This window comes from Nannobrachium achirus, assembly GCF_963921795.1.
Source record: "Nannobrachium achirus genome assembly, chromosome: 21".
Taxonomy (NCBI): Eukaryota; Metazoa; Chordata; class Actinopteri; order Myctophiformes; family Myctophidae; genus Nannobrachium; species Nannobrachium achirus.
In genome coordinates, this window is record NC_137828.1 from 26,944,706 (window position 1) to 26,961,983 (window position 17,278).

The 17,278-nt window shown below is 43.5% G+C and overlaps 1 protein-coding gene across 1 annotated transcript in view; it reads left to right on the forward strand.

The window, feature by feature from the left end:
- Window positions 1-262: 262 nt before the first annotated feature.
- The window catches only part of LOC308306664 (contactin-associated protein-like 2), a gene marked incomplete at both ends in the record, with an annotated part of 459,572 nt that continues 442,556 nt past the window's right edge, over window positions 263-17,278 (forward strand). Inside the window, 3 exon segments of the mRNA XM_080751705.1 lie at window positions 263-290; window positions 1,489-1,659; window positions 1,951-2,082. Of these exon segments, the coding sequence (XP_080607831.1) occupies window positions 263-290; window positions 1,489-1,659; window positions 1,951-2,082 (331 nt within the window).

The window sequence follows — 17,278 nt, forward strand, 5'->3', positions numbered from 1 at the left end:
CAACAAGATAACATGTCAGAACATCAACAACAATATAACAAATGCATATGAATTTCAATCTAAAAACAAAAACAATCAGTAAAGAGAAAAAGAAAAAAGAAAAAACAAAAGAAAATGTTGACTAGCTTCATGTATGGTCATTGAGTGTTTCAGTAGTGCTATGGGTCAAGGTGGAGTCTGAAAAGGTGAGTCTTCAGTCCACGGCGAAAGCTAGCGAGTGAGTCCGTTGTTCTAAGTGCGTTTTTGCTTGTCTAATGTCATAATGGCTCTGGAGATGCCCACAGGGAGAGGCAAGACAATATGTGTCCTCTCCCTCATTACTGCCTATCGGACCAGGACTTATACAGCTGCCCATTCTGAAAATAATGCTGTCTGTATATTCTGTCTTGTGCCTGTGTTTTGTATAATGCGTAGTGTTCAACTTGTATTATATGAAATGTCCTCTCTGACAGGCCTATCCTGAGCTGGTGGACCAATACTGCTGCAAAACATTGGAGGATGTGGAGCCAGTGAGTTGATGGCAAATAAAACCTAATCACTGACCTCATTCACATGGTGGCGGTGACACACAAGTTACGATGTAGGCATAAGTAAGTAATCCTTGCTGAGCCATGAGGCCTATGGGGAAGGAGCCTATCTCCTGATTCTGTAGCGTGAGGCAGTTTGATGATAATGACTGGCTCTGGGGTGTTTACAGACGGCTGAAAGTATTCCACAAGTGTTGCGATGGGAGGGACGCCCAGCACAACACGGTCGCCTTGGAAAGCAAGGAAGTGCTGATTAGATATTATTGTTTTTTGTTTGTTATTGTTTATTTGATAATAATTCTTCCCCCCTCCCCGCACTCTGTATTATTATTATATTCCCCAAATAAACGTGCCTTTTGGCTTGCACTCTGACAAGTGTTGGGTCTTGGTTTGGTTCAGTTGCCCACAATGGGAAAAAATAGGTTAGACACACTCTGCCAGAGATTGGTGGAGCTCAGACCATTGCCACATTAGCTGCTTCAAGGAAAAGCGGAACATCCCTAAGGATCAGAGGATCAGAACCAGTAGCTTACTTGATTGGCCAACTGTTGACTTTGTGTGAATGGGCCAAACTTTGCATGACGGATTGTGCATCCAAACAATATATGTAGTCCATTCTTCTGGGGGTTAACAGAAAGCCACAGTACTGGGATCCATAACTTTACACTTTTACAGACTGTCACAGTACAAATGTCCATAACAGGAGATGAATCAATTCTGCTGTGAGAGATGTTCTCCTGGACGGTACCTCTGAGAGGGCCAGATGGATCCTACTGTGCTCTGGTCACCGTAGGACACCGGCTGTATGTCTTTGGAAGGCCCTTTTGCCCTTTACACTTTACCTTTCATATCCGCGTGTACATTTTAAACACATTGGCTTTACGATGGGAAAGGTTTCCCTGTGTTTGCCACTCTGGGGAGTTTCCCAACTTGTGCTCATGCAACTCGGCTGTGCTGGTAGAGGACATCGTCTACATCTGGGGAGGGTCTCTTCGTGACGGTGGCCAGCTGTATGCGTTCGACGTCAACGCCCACATATGGCTGGAAACCAAGTTTTCTGGGACCGTTCCAGAGGTGAGGGTTAGACACTCAACCTGCGTCTTGGGAAAGGTCATGTACGTCCATGGAGGAAGTAAGGTCATGTACATCCATGGAGTGACAGAATCCACTAATGACATCCACAAGCTGAACACCACCACGATGGTGTGGTCTTTAATTAACGCCGGAGGAGCTCTGCCACCTGCTTCATCAGATCACTCTGCCACCGTCATTGGGACAAAGATGTTTGTATTTGGGGGAGAAGGGGAAAGGGTCACCAACACTCGGTTAGACTACAACCTCAGAGTGTTTGACACAGAGACAGACTGCTGGCTGAGCGGCACACCTTCTGCACAGCTCCCTCCTGAATGCTCTGCACATTCAGCCTTTGCCTACAATGGAGAGCTGTATGTATACGCTGGCTACAAGACCTTCAGTGGCTTGTGGAAGTTCAATACGACAGCCCTCTCCTGGAAGAAGGTTGAGCTCAAGGGGATAGGCCCGTCTAAGATGTCTGGTAAGGGCTGTTGCATGGTTGGAGATCGTGTCATCCTCTTTTGTAGAGAGCTGTACATCTTAGACTTGAGTCCTAGCTTGAAGGTCCTATGCAAGCTAGCTGTTATTCAGTACGGTCTGGAGCAGTCGGAACTCCCACATGACATCAAGTGGGAACTGGCGACCATGACAACAGGTGGGAACTGGCATCGGGTGGTCAATTGTGCGGACTTGAACTTTCATGACCTCAGGTGGCCTCTGGTGGCATCAGGTAGGAACTGGCAGCAGATGGGAACAGGCAGCAGGTGGGAAATGGCAGCTGGTGGTAAATGGCAGCGGTTGGGAAATGGCAGCGGGTAGGTTAATTGTAAGCTATGTGTTCTTCTCATTAATTATCTATCTAGTAGTATCTCCTCAAAACTTTGGCAAGATTCAACTCACTTATGTGAGCCGACGTTAAAAAAAAGTATGTTTTGGGTTGCTTTGGTTTTGCTTATGTAATTTTATATTGTATTTTCTATGAATTGATTTTTGCACCTTTTGTGAGATTATTGTTTTGAGTGATGTTGCTGACATTTATTGTGTTGAGTTGCATGATGTTTTATTAGAGTTAAAATTGCATGTATTAACATTTATTTTTTTTATTTTCACCGACTGACATCAACCTGAACTGATTGGTCATTGACTTGCACCTGGATTGGGTGTGACCACCTCATGAGGAGCACTATATAAGAAGCCATCAGCAGAGGGTTAGGTTGGAAGGAGAAGGTTGTGTGTGAGTGGAAAGCAAGGCAGCCACCACAGGCTGGAGGCCGGGATGCACCAGCCAGTGGTAGCCATGGTGTTATTTGATGCGAGATGGGCTATAACCGCCATGAGAGCCAGGCCGGAGCACCTGTAGTGGAAGAAATATGTAACAAAAAAAGGCAAATGTGTTCACTTCCGGCAGAAAGCGTGAAAATTTGCACCTAGGGGTATTTTTGTGCGCTGAATTAAAAAATTGACGGTCCCAAGCACTTTTCCCATGGGATCTGGTGGCTCTCATTCACTTACCATACTAGGGAAAAAAGACCCCCCAAAAAATCTTCTTCAAGTAGCATGTGAGGGGTCAAACTAGGTGTTTTTTGGGATTCTGAATCCATTGCAAGCATTTGTTTTGCACGGAAAACATTCCTTTCCGAGAAATGGACAAAACAAAACTTTGAAAAGTGATGACTCATCACTAAACCATAGTTTGTGGGGTCCATTTCTTCCCCAAGGAATGTTTTTTGTGCAAAACAAATGCTTGGAATGGATTCAGAATCATGAAAACCCCCTAGATAGACCCCTCACATGCTACTCAAAGAAGATTTTTGGGGGGTCTTTTTTTCCTAACCCTAACCCTATGGTAAGTGAATGAGAGAAAAGTGAATTTGAGAAAAGTGCTTGGGACCGTCAATTTTTGAATTCAGCGCACAAAAATACCCCTAGGTGCAAATTTTCACGCTTTCTGCCGGAAGTGAACACCTTTTTCACATATTTCTCCCACTACTGGTGCCTGTCTGCTCTGGATGTTTTTCAAAGTCCAGAGTATAGATCTTCTATTTTCAAACATTTTGTACTTTTACTGCTTTAAGTACAATACTTTTTTGCCAATACTTTTGTACTTTTACTCAAGTACATTTTGAATTCTTGACTTTTACTTACAAACCAAAGTACCTATGAGAGTGGAATCCGCGTTCTGCGAATGCATTTCAATGGAATTTTCATGTCAGTGGAGGATATCTGCGCACCGCGCCGACCTTGCGTTTATGCCGGAGCTCCTGTTTTTCCCCTCTGTCCAATCGGGTGAGTCAAAGGCAGAATGGGGAGGGTTCTGGAAGTGACTGACTGGCGCGTCACTGTCTTTGGGATAGAATGCGCTCTGTGCGTTTTTAGTCAGCCGCGCACAAAAAGAGTTTATCCGCTGGCGACCATATTTTGGTGTTTGTGAACCCTTACGGAATATTGTCTACATCACAGTATTGATACTTTTACTCAAGTAAATAATTTTAGTACTTTTTCCACCACTATTTTTGATGAAGCAATAGTACGGGCTGAACTCCAATAGAGAAATGAATGTTCTGTTTTTAGTAAAGATGACGTTATAACATGATTTTGTTCCCCACAGTGGATCGCCTATGTCAAGCTGTTATCATGTTTGGAATTCCAATGATCAACACAAAGAGCCTTATTGTCCAGGTAGACACAATGTTCCAGCCGCCTATGTTTATTCCCCTCATTCATCACTGAGATCTGGGCAGTATTTTAACCTTTTATTTCCCTCAGGCTCGCCAGGCCTATTACAAGGACACATTCCAGATCAAAGAGTTCCTGAACATTGACGCCATGTGCCACGTCAGTCAGTGTGTGGGGAGAAGCCCCAGAGGAACGACTAAGGGATTGATGATATTTGCTGAACGTGTGTGTGTGTGTGTGTGTGTGTGTGTGTGTGTGTGTGTGTGTGTGTGTGTGTGTGTGTGTGTGTGTGTGTGTGTGTGTGTGCATGCATGTGTATTATGTTTTTTTGAATGCTTACCTGTGTCCAGAAGCTATGAATGTGTATGTTTCATATTGATAGATACACAAATTCACACCTGGCTCATACCGGTATGATGACATTCTTATTATGGAGGGGTTTCAATGACCGCCTTCGGATCAGCAGCATATTAAGTTGTTTTCGCTGATTGTCACGACCCCCAGACTTCCCGAAATGTGCGATACCGGCCCAGCGGTGCGTCCGGCGTCGTTGAATGGCGCACCATTGCGTTCGGAATTCCGAGGACGTCTTAGCCGTCACGTCCTCAACGTCGCAGTGCCCTTATTCACATTTTTATTTACTGTCATTTAAAAATGACAGTGAATGTTGGGGAAATTCAGCAAATCTGCTGAAAATCCCACATTTATACGACTTTTATAATTTTCAAGATTTTTCCAAAAATAGCAGATAGTGCCGCGCTGTGAGCTTGTAGATCTGCTATTTTTCAATAGTTGGAGCATAAAATAATGATACACAATAATGTGTACCTGAGACATGGCCAAAGCTCTCTAGTGTATAGACTTGTTTGAATCATCATGATACGCGCTTAGTAAATCCATTCGCGGGGACCTGAAGCATGTACGCTGACTTTTTGCACCATATACGCTGCGCGCCAATCAATTGACCCCAAACTTCCCGAAATGTGCGATACCGGCCCAACGGTGCATCCGGCGTCGTTGAATGGCGCACCATTGCGTTGGAATTCCGAGGACGTCTTAGCCGTCACGTCCTCAACGTCGCAGTGCCCTTATTCACATTTTTATTTACTGTCATTTAAAAATGACAGTGAATGTTGGGGAAATTCAGCACATCTGCTGAAAATCCCACATTTTCAACTTTTATGCGACTTTTATAATTTTCACGATTTTTCCAAAAATAGCAGATAGGGCCGCGCTGTGAGCTTGTAGATCTGCTATTTTTCAATAGTTGGAGCATAAAATAATTGCGACCGTCAGGGAGCAGTTTACTATGAAAACCTCCACCGGCCGTCCGTCCGTCGGTCGGTCGGTCGGTCGGTCACACGTCACACGTCACACCTTTGCCCTGCTCATATCTCCGCATCAGTATATAGGGCTTGTTTGTTTATTGTATGACATCACGCCACATCATCAGCTGTGGACTCTGTGATGTCATCGTATCGCATCAGTATATAGGGCTTGTTTGTTTATTGTATGACATCACGCCACATCATCAGCTGTGGACTCTGTGATGTCATCGTATCTCCATATATGGCCATCTCCGTATATGGAGATATAAGTCGTCCATGCCCAGTATGGGCTGGTGAGGTCAGACTTTGTGTGATGCGTAGGTTATCTCCATATATGGAGATTCAACATTCCAGGCAATGCTCTCTTCCCTGGTGAGAATTGCCCCTTTATATAGGGCTTGTTTGTGTATTGTATGACATCACGCCACATCATCAGCTGTGGACTCTGTGATGTCATCGTATCTCCATATATGGCCATCTCCGTATATGGAGATATAAGTCGTCCATGCCCAAGTATGGGCTGGTGAGGTCAGACTTTGTGTGATGCGTAGGTTATCTCCATATATGGAGATTCAACATTCCAGGTGTAACTATGGCTACCCGTATGACGTGAGAGGTGGAGGTTGTGATATTTGTGGAGATAAGCGACCAACGGTCGCTTATCTCCCGATTAGGGAGTCTTACTGGTATAGCATGCCTCTCCTCTCTCCTGGTTATGAGGCAGTGTTTTAGCACATCAGCAGGTTTGAGCGTAGCATTGATGATGAGCAGTCATTCTCTCTGATCTGATTTCAGCACTTCTATTGACTTTATATGAATGAATGATTCAAGGCCCTGTAGGTGTGTGCGTGTGCGCGTGCACGCACACACGTGTGTGTGTGTGTGTGTGTGTGTGTGTGTGTGTGTGTGTGTGTGTGTGTGTGTGTTTGTGTGTGTGTGTGTGTGTGTGTGCGTGCGCGTGCGTGCGTGTGTGCGTGTGTGTGTGCTGTGTATGTTTATGCATCTTGCTGACACTGCTTTAAATCAGTTCAATTTGATAGAAATGCTTATTTGCTTCTATCACGGTATAATCATCCATCCGTGTTAGTGTCGAGTCCTGGGAGATTTATAAGTATTGCATTTCTGGAGCTGAAACTGCATGGGGTCTTCGATGTTTTCAGGCCAAGGACCCCTTCGTTGAGAGAGAGATGAAGCAGGGACCCTCCCCACTACATATTAGATTCATGTTAAATGTGTATTTTCAGAAATGTAATGACCCCTCAATACTTTGTAAAGTTGACCTCTGGCTTGGTACTGGGTCTGCTCTTTTTTCCTTGTAAACCAAACTTCTTCGCCCGTCTTGTTTGGGGGGACCGTAGAGACAGGGTTTGACTATGTTGTCTAGTACTCAAAGGGGCGTACAATTCCAGTACAGATTAAAAAACACAGATGGGTAAAACGTGGCAGGCTTGAAAACAAAACAAAAAAGTTTCAGAAAAGAGTGTCTTAGATTGAGTTGTGCCCTGATCCTGTGGCTACTCTGTGGCTAAAGAGAATCAACATGGAAGAATCTGAATAGTCCATGGTTAGGATGGCTAGGGTTCCCAGGACAACAATCCACTCGTCCAAGACTCTTCTCCCTACTGGCCTCCAAACTGTGGAATGAACCTCAGACTCACTCCCTAGCTTCCGCCGTAGTCTGAAGACTCACCTCTTCAGACTCACCTCTTCAGACTCACCTCTTCAGACTGCACCTTAGCCCAGGGGTCTTCAACAGGGGGTCTGAGTCCTCAGAGTTACTACAGGGGGGCCACCAAATCCTTTTGTGATAGGATAATTATTTTCAATTAAAAACCTTGAACCCTTGCATACCTATTCTGAGGAGAACTTTAGCCAAAAATAGCAGATCTACATGCTCTACAAGCTAGTAGATCTACAAGCTAGATCTGCTATTTTCAGCAAAGTGGTTTGGTGTAGAGGTTAAAACGAGCAGACCAAGTACAGTGAAAGGTCAAGTTTATACGTATTGACGATTGAAATGGCCAAATGTCTGAAAAAAACATTAACACGAATCCAACAGACTGATGACAGTGCTGTCAAACAAATCAATGAAAATCTGCATTTATACAATATATATATGTAGAGGGGGTCCCTTGCCTGGCTCCATTCTCTGAGCGGACTGCTTCTCTTAGGGGGACCCTGCTTCATCTCTCTCTCAGTTAAGGGGTCCTTGGCCTGTTCGAAACGGGTGCTGCCTTAGCCCTTGATGACCATACAGGCCTCTGCAAAGGCTAAAATGTAATCTAGATATAAATTTAATATAGATATAGTATAGTCAGGCCATTTTCGACTTGGCATCCTATCGTGCATCGAAGCTATGGTGTGTGTATAGCTTTGATGTACCGATTACTGATGCTTCCATTGTGTTTGATTTTATTGAATAGGTTCTTGGTCTACCTACGTTTCTATGCATTTAATCGCGACCGTAGGTCGCAGTTTAGTATGAGAACCGGCACATCTTGTCTCCGAGTAACATCCGTGTAACGTCTGTGTAACGTTTGGTTTGACGCTTTGACAACATGCTCTGACATCACTGTGATGTCAGGGGAACCAACACTAACATAATCCCTTTTATGCCCATATACTCTATGGAGATTCCGGATGTCATCAATTTAAGCCCATATCTGCAATGCCAATTTATATACACTAGAAGCTGGGCCGCCCTTCGGGCGGCCCAGCGTCTAGTCGGCGACCTGGCCAACTCGGAACAATGTAAATAGGGAATGAATGCCCCGCCCTTTAATGCAAACCCCATTATACCTGTTTTCATAGGACCCGTTTTGACCATTTGTCTGCCTGTGTCCATTTATGCCCATATATGGAGATATCTGTATCTGTCTGTCTGTCGGTGTCCATTTTATGTCCATATATGGAGATCACTGCAGTTATAGTTCTGGGTCCATTTTATGCCCATATATGCCCATATATGGAGATATCTGTCTATCTGCGTCCATTTTATGCCCATATATGAGATTTCTGTCGCCTTTTCAAACAGATGGTCAAAACGGGTCCTATGACAACAGGTATAATGGGGTTTGCATTAAAGGGGGAACCGGCACTGTGTCTGCAACACAGTCGGAGGCACAGACAGATACAGAGATCTCCATAATGGGAATAAAGGGACACAGACAAACAGATGGAGGAGGAGACAAACTTAATGCAAACCCCATTATACCTGTTGTCATAGGACCCGTTTTCCCGCGTCCACTTTATGCCCATATATGGAGATCTTTGACCATCTGTTTGCCTGTGTCCATTTATGCTCATATATGGAGATATCTGTATTTGTCTGTCTGCATCCATTTTATGCCCATAAATGGAGATCTATGCAGACACAGTGCCAGTTCCGGAAAATCCTGATGTCAGACATCAGAATCCGAACCTTTCGTGCTGGTTCCAGAAAATCGTGTATCGGGTCGGGTCGGGTCGAGGCCGAGCACTGCACTACCTGCTGCGGTGGGGAACGCACGTGCCGAATTTGAAATAGGGAATGAATGCCCCACCCTTTAATGCAAACCCCATGAATGCCCCACCCTTTAATGCAAACCCCAATATACCTGTTGTCATAGGACCCGTTTTGACCATCTGTTTGTCTTTGTCCACTTATGCCCATATATGAAGATCTCTGCACACACAGTACCGGTTGCAGAAAACTCTGATGTCAGACTTTATGCCCATATCTGGAGAACGCGCGTGCCGGTGGGAAGAAGGGTTCTCGAGATACGCGGATTACATACATACATACACATTCACAGAGATTTTGTGTTGACTCATGTGGCGTACGTGATGTCAGAGCCTTTTATGAAGTGATGTCACAATGACTCAGCGCTTGCGCCGATTTCCTCCGGAACAGCCTGATGTCAACAATCAGCTCCGCATAAGGAGATTCCGAACGTTTCGCGCCGGTTTCGTAAAACCGCGAGTCGGGTCGGGTCGAGGCCCGGCACTGCACTCCGCGCTGCGGCGGGGAACGCGCGTGCCGAATCTGAAGCCGGTGGGACGAACGGTTCTCGAGATACGCGGATTACAAACAAACAAACAGACAGACAGACAGAGATTTGTCGCATTTATAGATAGATGTCAGTCTAATAGCATATGCATGTACATGTCAGTCTAACCAGTGTGTCTGGTTCTACAGACAGGGATCTCCATATGGGCATAAAAAGGTTCCGATTGTATGTATTGATGTCAGACGTCATAGACGTCATATTTTCACATAACCAGTAACTGAGTAAGCATGTCTGGGGTCTCACAGCACACGGTTGGTTCTCCAGATTCCAACTTTTGCACAAGGATAGCTCCGATTTTTGCCTATTTTAGCTGCTTCCCCTGTCGTTACTGTACTTGAACAATGTACAGTTGTATGAAACATTTTTTTTTTTTTTTTTATGTAGAACTGCCAATCCAACCATACATGGGTATCAGGGATCTATTAATAATCCGATATATATTAATAATGAATTCCGTGCGAATTCCGTCCTGCGTGATCTCGCCCTAAAGGGCCTAAATTGTAGATTGTACTAGCTTTGTTGACGCACCAGGGAAGATCACATTCGGTGATGCGCTGGGCTGTCCTCAAAACCCTCTGCAGTGCACGTTCCACACACAAAAGCGTAAAATGGATAACTGTAAATAAGAACCATGGCTGTTTTTCTACCACTGTGAACGATTATGTCTGTCCATGGCTTCTCTCTGTGGCATGTGCGCACGCGGTTCTTTCTATGTTTGTGTATAAGATGGTGTGTATGCATGTGCGCGCGTGCATGTGTGTGTGTGCGTGCATGCATGTGTGTGTATACACGCACAACACAGTATGTATGCAATATCACTGTGTGGTTGCAGAGAGGAACAGATGTCTCCTGTTAGGAAGTGTGCAGCGAAGAAGCTGTCAAACACAATTAATAATAATCACACAGCACGCACACGCACACGCACACGCACACACACACTCTCACACACACACACACACACACGCACACGCACACGCACACACACACACACTCTCACACACACACACACACACACACACACACACACACACACACACACACACACACACACACACACACACACACACACACACACACACACACACACACCCACAGTGGGTGATAATGTATTGACTCAGTCCATCATTGCGCAGGCATTATAATTGAATTGAATTATTGTTTTGCTGAATCAAGTGAGTGTCTATGGACCAGCTTTACAGAATCCACTAGGATTGTTGACTCTCCACCACTGCCATTACCCATCAGCCCTGCCATTCTGTGCCCATTACTCACCTGTTGTCACTTTCCTCATCAGCCTGCCTCTATAAGGGTCATGACCCTATGTTTTGCAAACATAGGGTCATGACCCATAAATAGCCACATTTCTCAGAGGCAGTCAGGCAGTGCTATAGTTGTGTTCTTTTTCTGGTTTTCATGTGTTTCATGAGGTTGAAAGTACTTCATTAGACCCCCTGGTGTGGTTGTTATGAGCATAATTGCTCATAATTATTTTGGATTTCTTCCTGGAGGCTGACACCTTGTTGGTCAAAAGTGCTGATCCAAAAACAGTGATTAAATGACATCATATAATCATCCCCTCCCCTTTTACCATTCACCCAACACTGTGGGTGTGGCTAACTTCTGCTGGGTCACCACCCACCTGACAACCAGACATACTTAATGAACTGGTGGGTGTGGCCACATAAAAACCTAATTTTAACTCTTTCTGTACACTCTTTTTGAAAGAATCTTCCTCCTAGTATAATCATAATACCTGATAATCATGTTTTAGGGGGAAAATAAATCATGGCACCCCATCTTTAACCCTTTAAAAAAAATAGCAAATCTACAATCTCACAACATGTCATGATGTGAACTTGATTGACTATTTTCATTAAAGGGCTTTTCTTTTCCCACTGGGAGTGAGTCTCTTTCTCTCTACGTCGTCCTCAGACGAGCCCTCAATCGGCGTCATTTCCAGTCATCTGGGTTCTCCATACATCTGGCCAGCTGACGGCAGCTAATTTGTGCTTTCTGCACCAGCATCTTTCTTTATACGCGTCCACGTACAGTAGGTAGGTGTGGGACGTCCTCTCCATCGATGCCCACGTGTTGGTTCCCACAGTACAAGCTTTTTGGCACAGGAGCTCTCTGTTTCGGTGGCAGTGGCCAGCTAGTCTCATCCTCCTGACTGCTATCGTCTCTGATACACTTGGTAGTGCCCCGTACAGAATGCTTGTTGGTAATGTGCTCGTTCTTGGTTGATGTTCAGTACCACACGCAACATGCCATCCGGTCTAGACCGGATCAAGCGACCTGTTTAGTAAACGAGCACCAGGCTTTCCCCCGAGAAAGCCTGGTGACGCGAGGTTAGCCTTAGTTCACACTGAATTTCTCTTATGAGTCTCGAGCTGAGAAAAGTGGAATCTCCTGCTCACTCCATTATGTCTCTGTTAGTCCCCTCCGGGCTTTCACCTCACCTCAGCGCTATACCTACACCAGTGTTTCTCAAATGTTCAAATGTCAAGGTCTCTAACTCTGACAGTGAACAAATGGACCCCAATGGTTCCATTTGTTCACTGTCAGAGTTACAGACTTGTATGGGTCCATTTAGACTCCTATAAAGGAACCCACAGAGTCCCTGGAACCCACTTTGAGAACCACTGGCCTGCACTCCCCCCAGGGGCGCTGGAACTCCCAAATCCCAAGGGGAGCTGAGCCTGGAGGAGTTCATGAAAAATTCACGTTTTTTATCCGGTTTTGGGTTATTTTTATTACGGTTTCGGGTGCTTATTCCCCGCACAACGGTGTAACAAGGAGCTGTATAGTTACTAGTTATTTTAGCACACAGTGCAACACACAGCACGCATGCACACACACAGTCACTCACGCACACACTACAAAATCGGGTATTATTTTTGTAACAGTTTTCTACTGTTTTTTATTCCCCATATACAACGGTGTTAGTTTGCAACAATGAGCCTATAGACGGTTTCTAGTTCTCAAATAAATAGACTTTGGTGTGCCATCAAAGCGGGATTTAAATTTGACTTCCCTTCTGACCGGAAGTGGCAAGGTGACCATGTGATTAGGTCACCATGTGATAATCAAATACCTTTTTTCAACATATTTTATTCCCCAAAGTCAAATACATTATTGTTTTAATATAGCTCTGTGTGTGTATATAAATAGGCTTATTTAAAAAAAAAAAGAAAAAAACGTTTTTTTTTTTTTTTTTTTTTTTTTTTTCTCCCCACCACCAGGGGAGCTGCAGCTCCCTCAGCACCCCACTTCCAGCGCCCCTGACTCCCCCACCCGCCCATCAGCCCTGCAGTTCTGTGCCCATTGACCATATTCACACATGGCTACATGGGGTGGCAACACGTCTGAGCCTGCATTACAAACCATTATAAACAATGGAGTGATGGTCCCAAAATATTAGTTCTGTTCAATCCATTTCTATTGACCAAATTGACCAATGGGCAGACAAAAGGTCAACACCCCCAAAAGGATTCAAAAGAAGGACTACATAAACTGTAGGCCTACATCCACGATATCCAAGGTAAGTTAGGTTGCAACATTACTGTGTACAAAGACAAAGACATATTAACTTACTGTATCGTGATTTTTGCATGTTAATCACAAATCAATCTTAACATGATTAACTTGCCTTCTAACAACTTAAAGGGATATTCCACTTTCAACAGGGAGCAGTGGTAGGGCTTCTCTCCACATACACACCCATTGTAACTTCAAACTCCATTTTAATCATGATAGATTCATTAAAAACACCCATTATTTTTTCTGGAGACTCATTTTACCTTCCTAATACGTGAGCAGGCCGTGTTTTTTCGATAACTTTTTTCATTTATTTTTAATAATTATTTGGAAAAATGGAAAAAATGAAATACAAACTGAAAAGTAGTAAAAAGCTCTTCGGTCAAAACCTCCCAACTCCACTTGAGCTCATTGTCCCGAAAATGAACATTTTGGAGTTAGGAGTTTCGGCCCGACAGCAGAGATATGTTCTAAGTCTTCTAAGTCTGCTATAGGGTAGGTATAGAATGGCAGCATGTCGGAATGGGGGCATATAGAGTTGAAGCTAATGAGGTTCTGCTGTGGAATGCATATCTTGCCTTTGGAAACGGGAAAACAAAGAATATGCCCATTATTACAAAATAAACTTTCTGATGACATGTGCTAATGCTCTACTTCTTAATTAAATGCAAACTAGGTCGGCATATAGGGCAGTTCTCTCACCTCGGTGGTTCAGACAACTTTTCATGTAAGTTTTCACATTGCATACAAAGGAACTTTTAAAGGAACTCCTTTGTTGCCACACAAAGTATGAGAAAATGTGCAAGTAGGACAAATTCTTTGTCAGTTTTGAAAAAAATTACATATATACTTGGTGTGTCCTTGTCAAGCTCCACGGTTATGGCAACTGTTAACTGAAAGTGTACTCCCAACTAGGGTACAAGATGGCAATTGTTAGCAAGGATTCAATTAGATACTTTTTATTTTTATTTTGAAGCAACACAGCCTACTGTCTAAAACATTGTCTAAACTACCTCCAATTATATAGCTTGCAGCCGCTAACCTATTACTTCATCATATGCTGAATTTGCGAAAATAGCAGATCTACAGACTTGAATAAATGAACATTTATAAAAGATTTCTGCCTATAATTATATGCCCCCACACACACGCGCACGCACACGCACGCACGCACGCACGCACGCACGCACGCACGCACGCACGCACGCACGCACACACACACACACACACACATACACACAGAGAGATCCCATAGCCAGTGGCAAAGTTGCTAGTAATCAGTTTCATTGAGGAAAGGAGCAAAATCAGCTTTTCAGTCCCTGCGTATGTCAAAGGTCAATTTTCAAGTGCAGTTTCAGATCGATTGGCCAACCCACTGGGGAGATAAATGGATGAGAACTAACATAACTTTTCCTGTCCACCGCCATGTGACGTCAACTTAACTCATTCTGTGCCAAATGCCAAAATGGCTCCAAGGTAGCTGTGCCACGATTTTATATGTTTTTCTTTACTATGCAATGAAAAAAAATGATTTTTTCTTTTATATATTTTTTCCCCACAGAAACAGACACAGTTGTTGTGATTCAGTGGCAAAAATAATTTTGTCAATCAGACAAATGGTTCCAGAGATAGAGCTGTTTGAATGAAAAAAAAGTGTCCATCCACTAGAATGAACACACATGAACACACATTTTCTCAATCAGCTAAACGAGGGAGCGAACACACAAACAGAGAAAAGCATCTCTCTGATCTCAGGTCATTTTGACATCTTTAAAAAAAAAAAAAAAAAAAAATGATTTCTTTTTTTTTTTCTATACAAAAAACACAAAAACTGTCATAAACCGTCATTGGCACAGAATTTAACAACGAACCAACATCCAATAAAACCATGGGTTGGCAATCCGCCCTAGCCTGACTCGGCTGGCGCTTGAGTCTGACATTGTGCCCCGTCCGATTTCTGGGGGAGGGACTTTTGTGCGAGTGTGCACACGCGTGGCCGCGCGCGAGTGATCACAACGCACGGTGATCGCAACGCACTTTGATCGCGATGCACCGTGATCGCGACCGACGCGACGCACGGTCGCGGCATGTGTGTGTGTGTCTGTCTGTGCCAGTTACTGCTTCCACACAGAACTGCAACCAGACACATGTAATCAACATTAACAGCTTGGTGAAATCAGTGTGTGTGCGCGCGCGGATTGGATATTCGTTAAACCCACCACCACCCGCCGTGCTCATTGGAGGAGACACAATTTTGGATGGGGAAACGGCTGATTCATTTATAGTAAAGGGATTTTATAAGATATTTGACCAATCTGCGAAGTAAATCGTTACCAAGAAATTTCTTCACCAAAGTATTTCTAAAGGTGTGTAATAATATGTACTAAAAGGTTGAAATTCAACTCCTGGGGGAAACCTAAAAAAAATTGATTTGTGTTTGTGTCCCATTAATTTACTAGGCCTAAAGGAAAGAAATACAAAAAACTAGGGGTCTTTCATGATACTGAACTAGGGGTTTGGATATTCGTTAAACCCACCACCACCCGCCGTGCTCATTGGAGGAGACACAATTTTGGATGGGGAAACGGCTGATTCATTTATAGTAAAGGGATTTTATAAGATATTTGACCAATCTGCGAAGTAAATCGTTACCAAGAAATTTCTTCACCAAAGTATTTCTAAAGGTGTGTAATAATATGTACTAAAAGGTTGAAATTCAACTCCTGGGGGAAACCTAAAAAAAATTGATTTGTGTTTGTGTCCCATTAATTTACTAGGCCTAAAGGAAAGAAATACAAAAAACTAGGGGTTTTTCATGATACTGAATCCATTGCAAGCATTTGTTTTGCATGAGAAACATTCCTTGGGCTAAAAACGGACCCACAAAACGATGGTTTAGTGATGAATCATCACATTTCACCATTTTGTAGGGGCCATTTGTAGCCCATGGAATATTTTTCGTGCAAAACAAATGCTTGCAATGGATTTAGCATCATGAAAAACCCCTAGTTTGATCCCTCACATGCTACTTTTTTTTCCTGTATAAAGTTAATGGGACGCAAACACGAATCATTTTTTTAATGAGGTTTCCCCCGGGAGTTGAATTTCAACCTTTTAGTACATATTATTACACACCTTTAGAAACACTTTGGCGAAGAAATTTCTTGGTAACACTTTACTTTGCAGATTTTCTTATGTTCCTGTAGCATAGGAACGAACTAATATGTTAATATATTAAAGGTCAAAGTTGGGGTTAAGGTGTTTGGTGAATTAATGTATTGATTGGTGAATCAATGTATTGAATCTAACCATAATCTGACAGCATGCACTTCCATGAGGAGGTTATTGTCATGTGTACTCTGACATTGACTCTTTTTGAATTAGGGTAAGGGTGCCACCTGCCTCCTCTATTGTGTGAGCTTGCTTTATGGTCTGTTCTGGCCATAAAAAGGCTTACGCACTCTTAATCTTTGGCCATTTCAACAGATCGGGCAGTTGAGATGGTCCCTCCGGTTTCGGAGCTAAATTCCATGTTGTGGTTTCAACATTAAAAGGGAAAATATGCTATTTGCTGAGAATTGGAAAGGGACCTCAGAAGAAGATTTGTACTTTGATTAAGGATGTATACTTTTGTTGGACGATGAATAAACAAGAAGCAACATTTACTTTTGAAGTTCTGTGGACAATCCCTATTTCTTGATATTAGTATCTATTATTAATATCAGTATTATTTTTCATGTCAGATGCAACAAAATGGCGAGCTAGCCAGGAGCGATTTGTGGCGTATTTATGACTTTTTAAGAAAAGCTGTTTTTTTTTTCGGGGGGGGGGGGGGGGGGGGGCGGTGAGTCTGTGATCAGGGCTTGTTTCGACGGAGGGAGACTTCCCCTTACTATTACTCAAATCCAGACCAGAGAAACAGTCCACTCTGAGAGTGGGCGGGATCTATGGGCTGGAACCAGGCTAAATCCGCCCTGCTATGGACCTTGACCATGACTACAGATTCAATGGAGGATTTTCGTGAACATCACTTTTTCCTTGATGTCAGTCACTAAAATCCCAGAGACTTATTTTACAAAAAAGCATG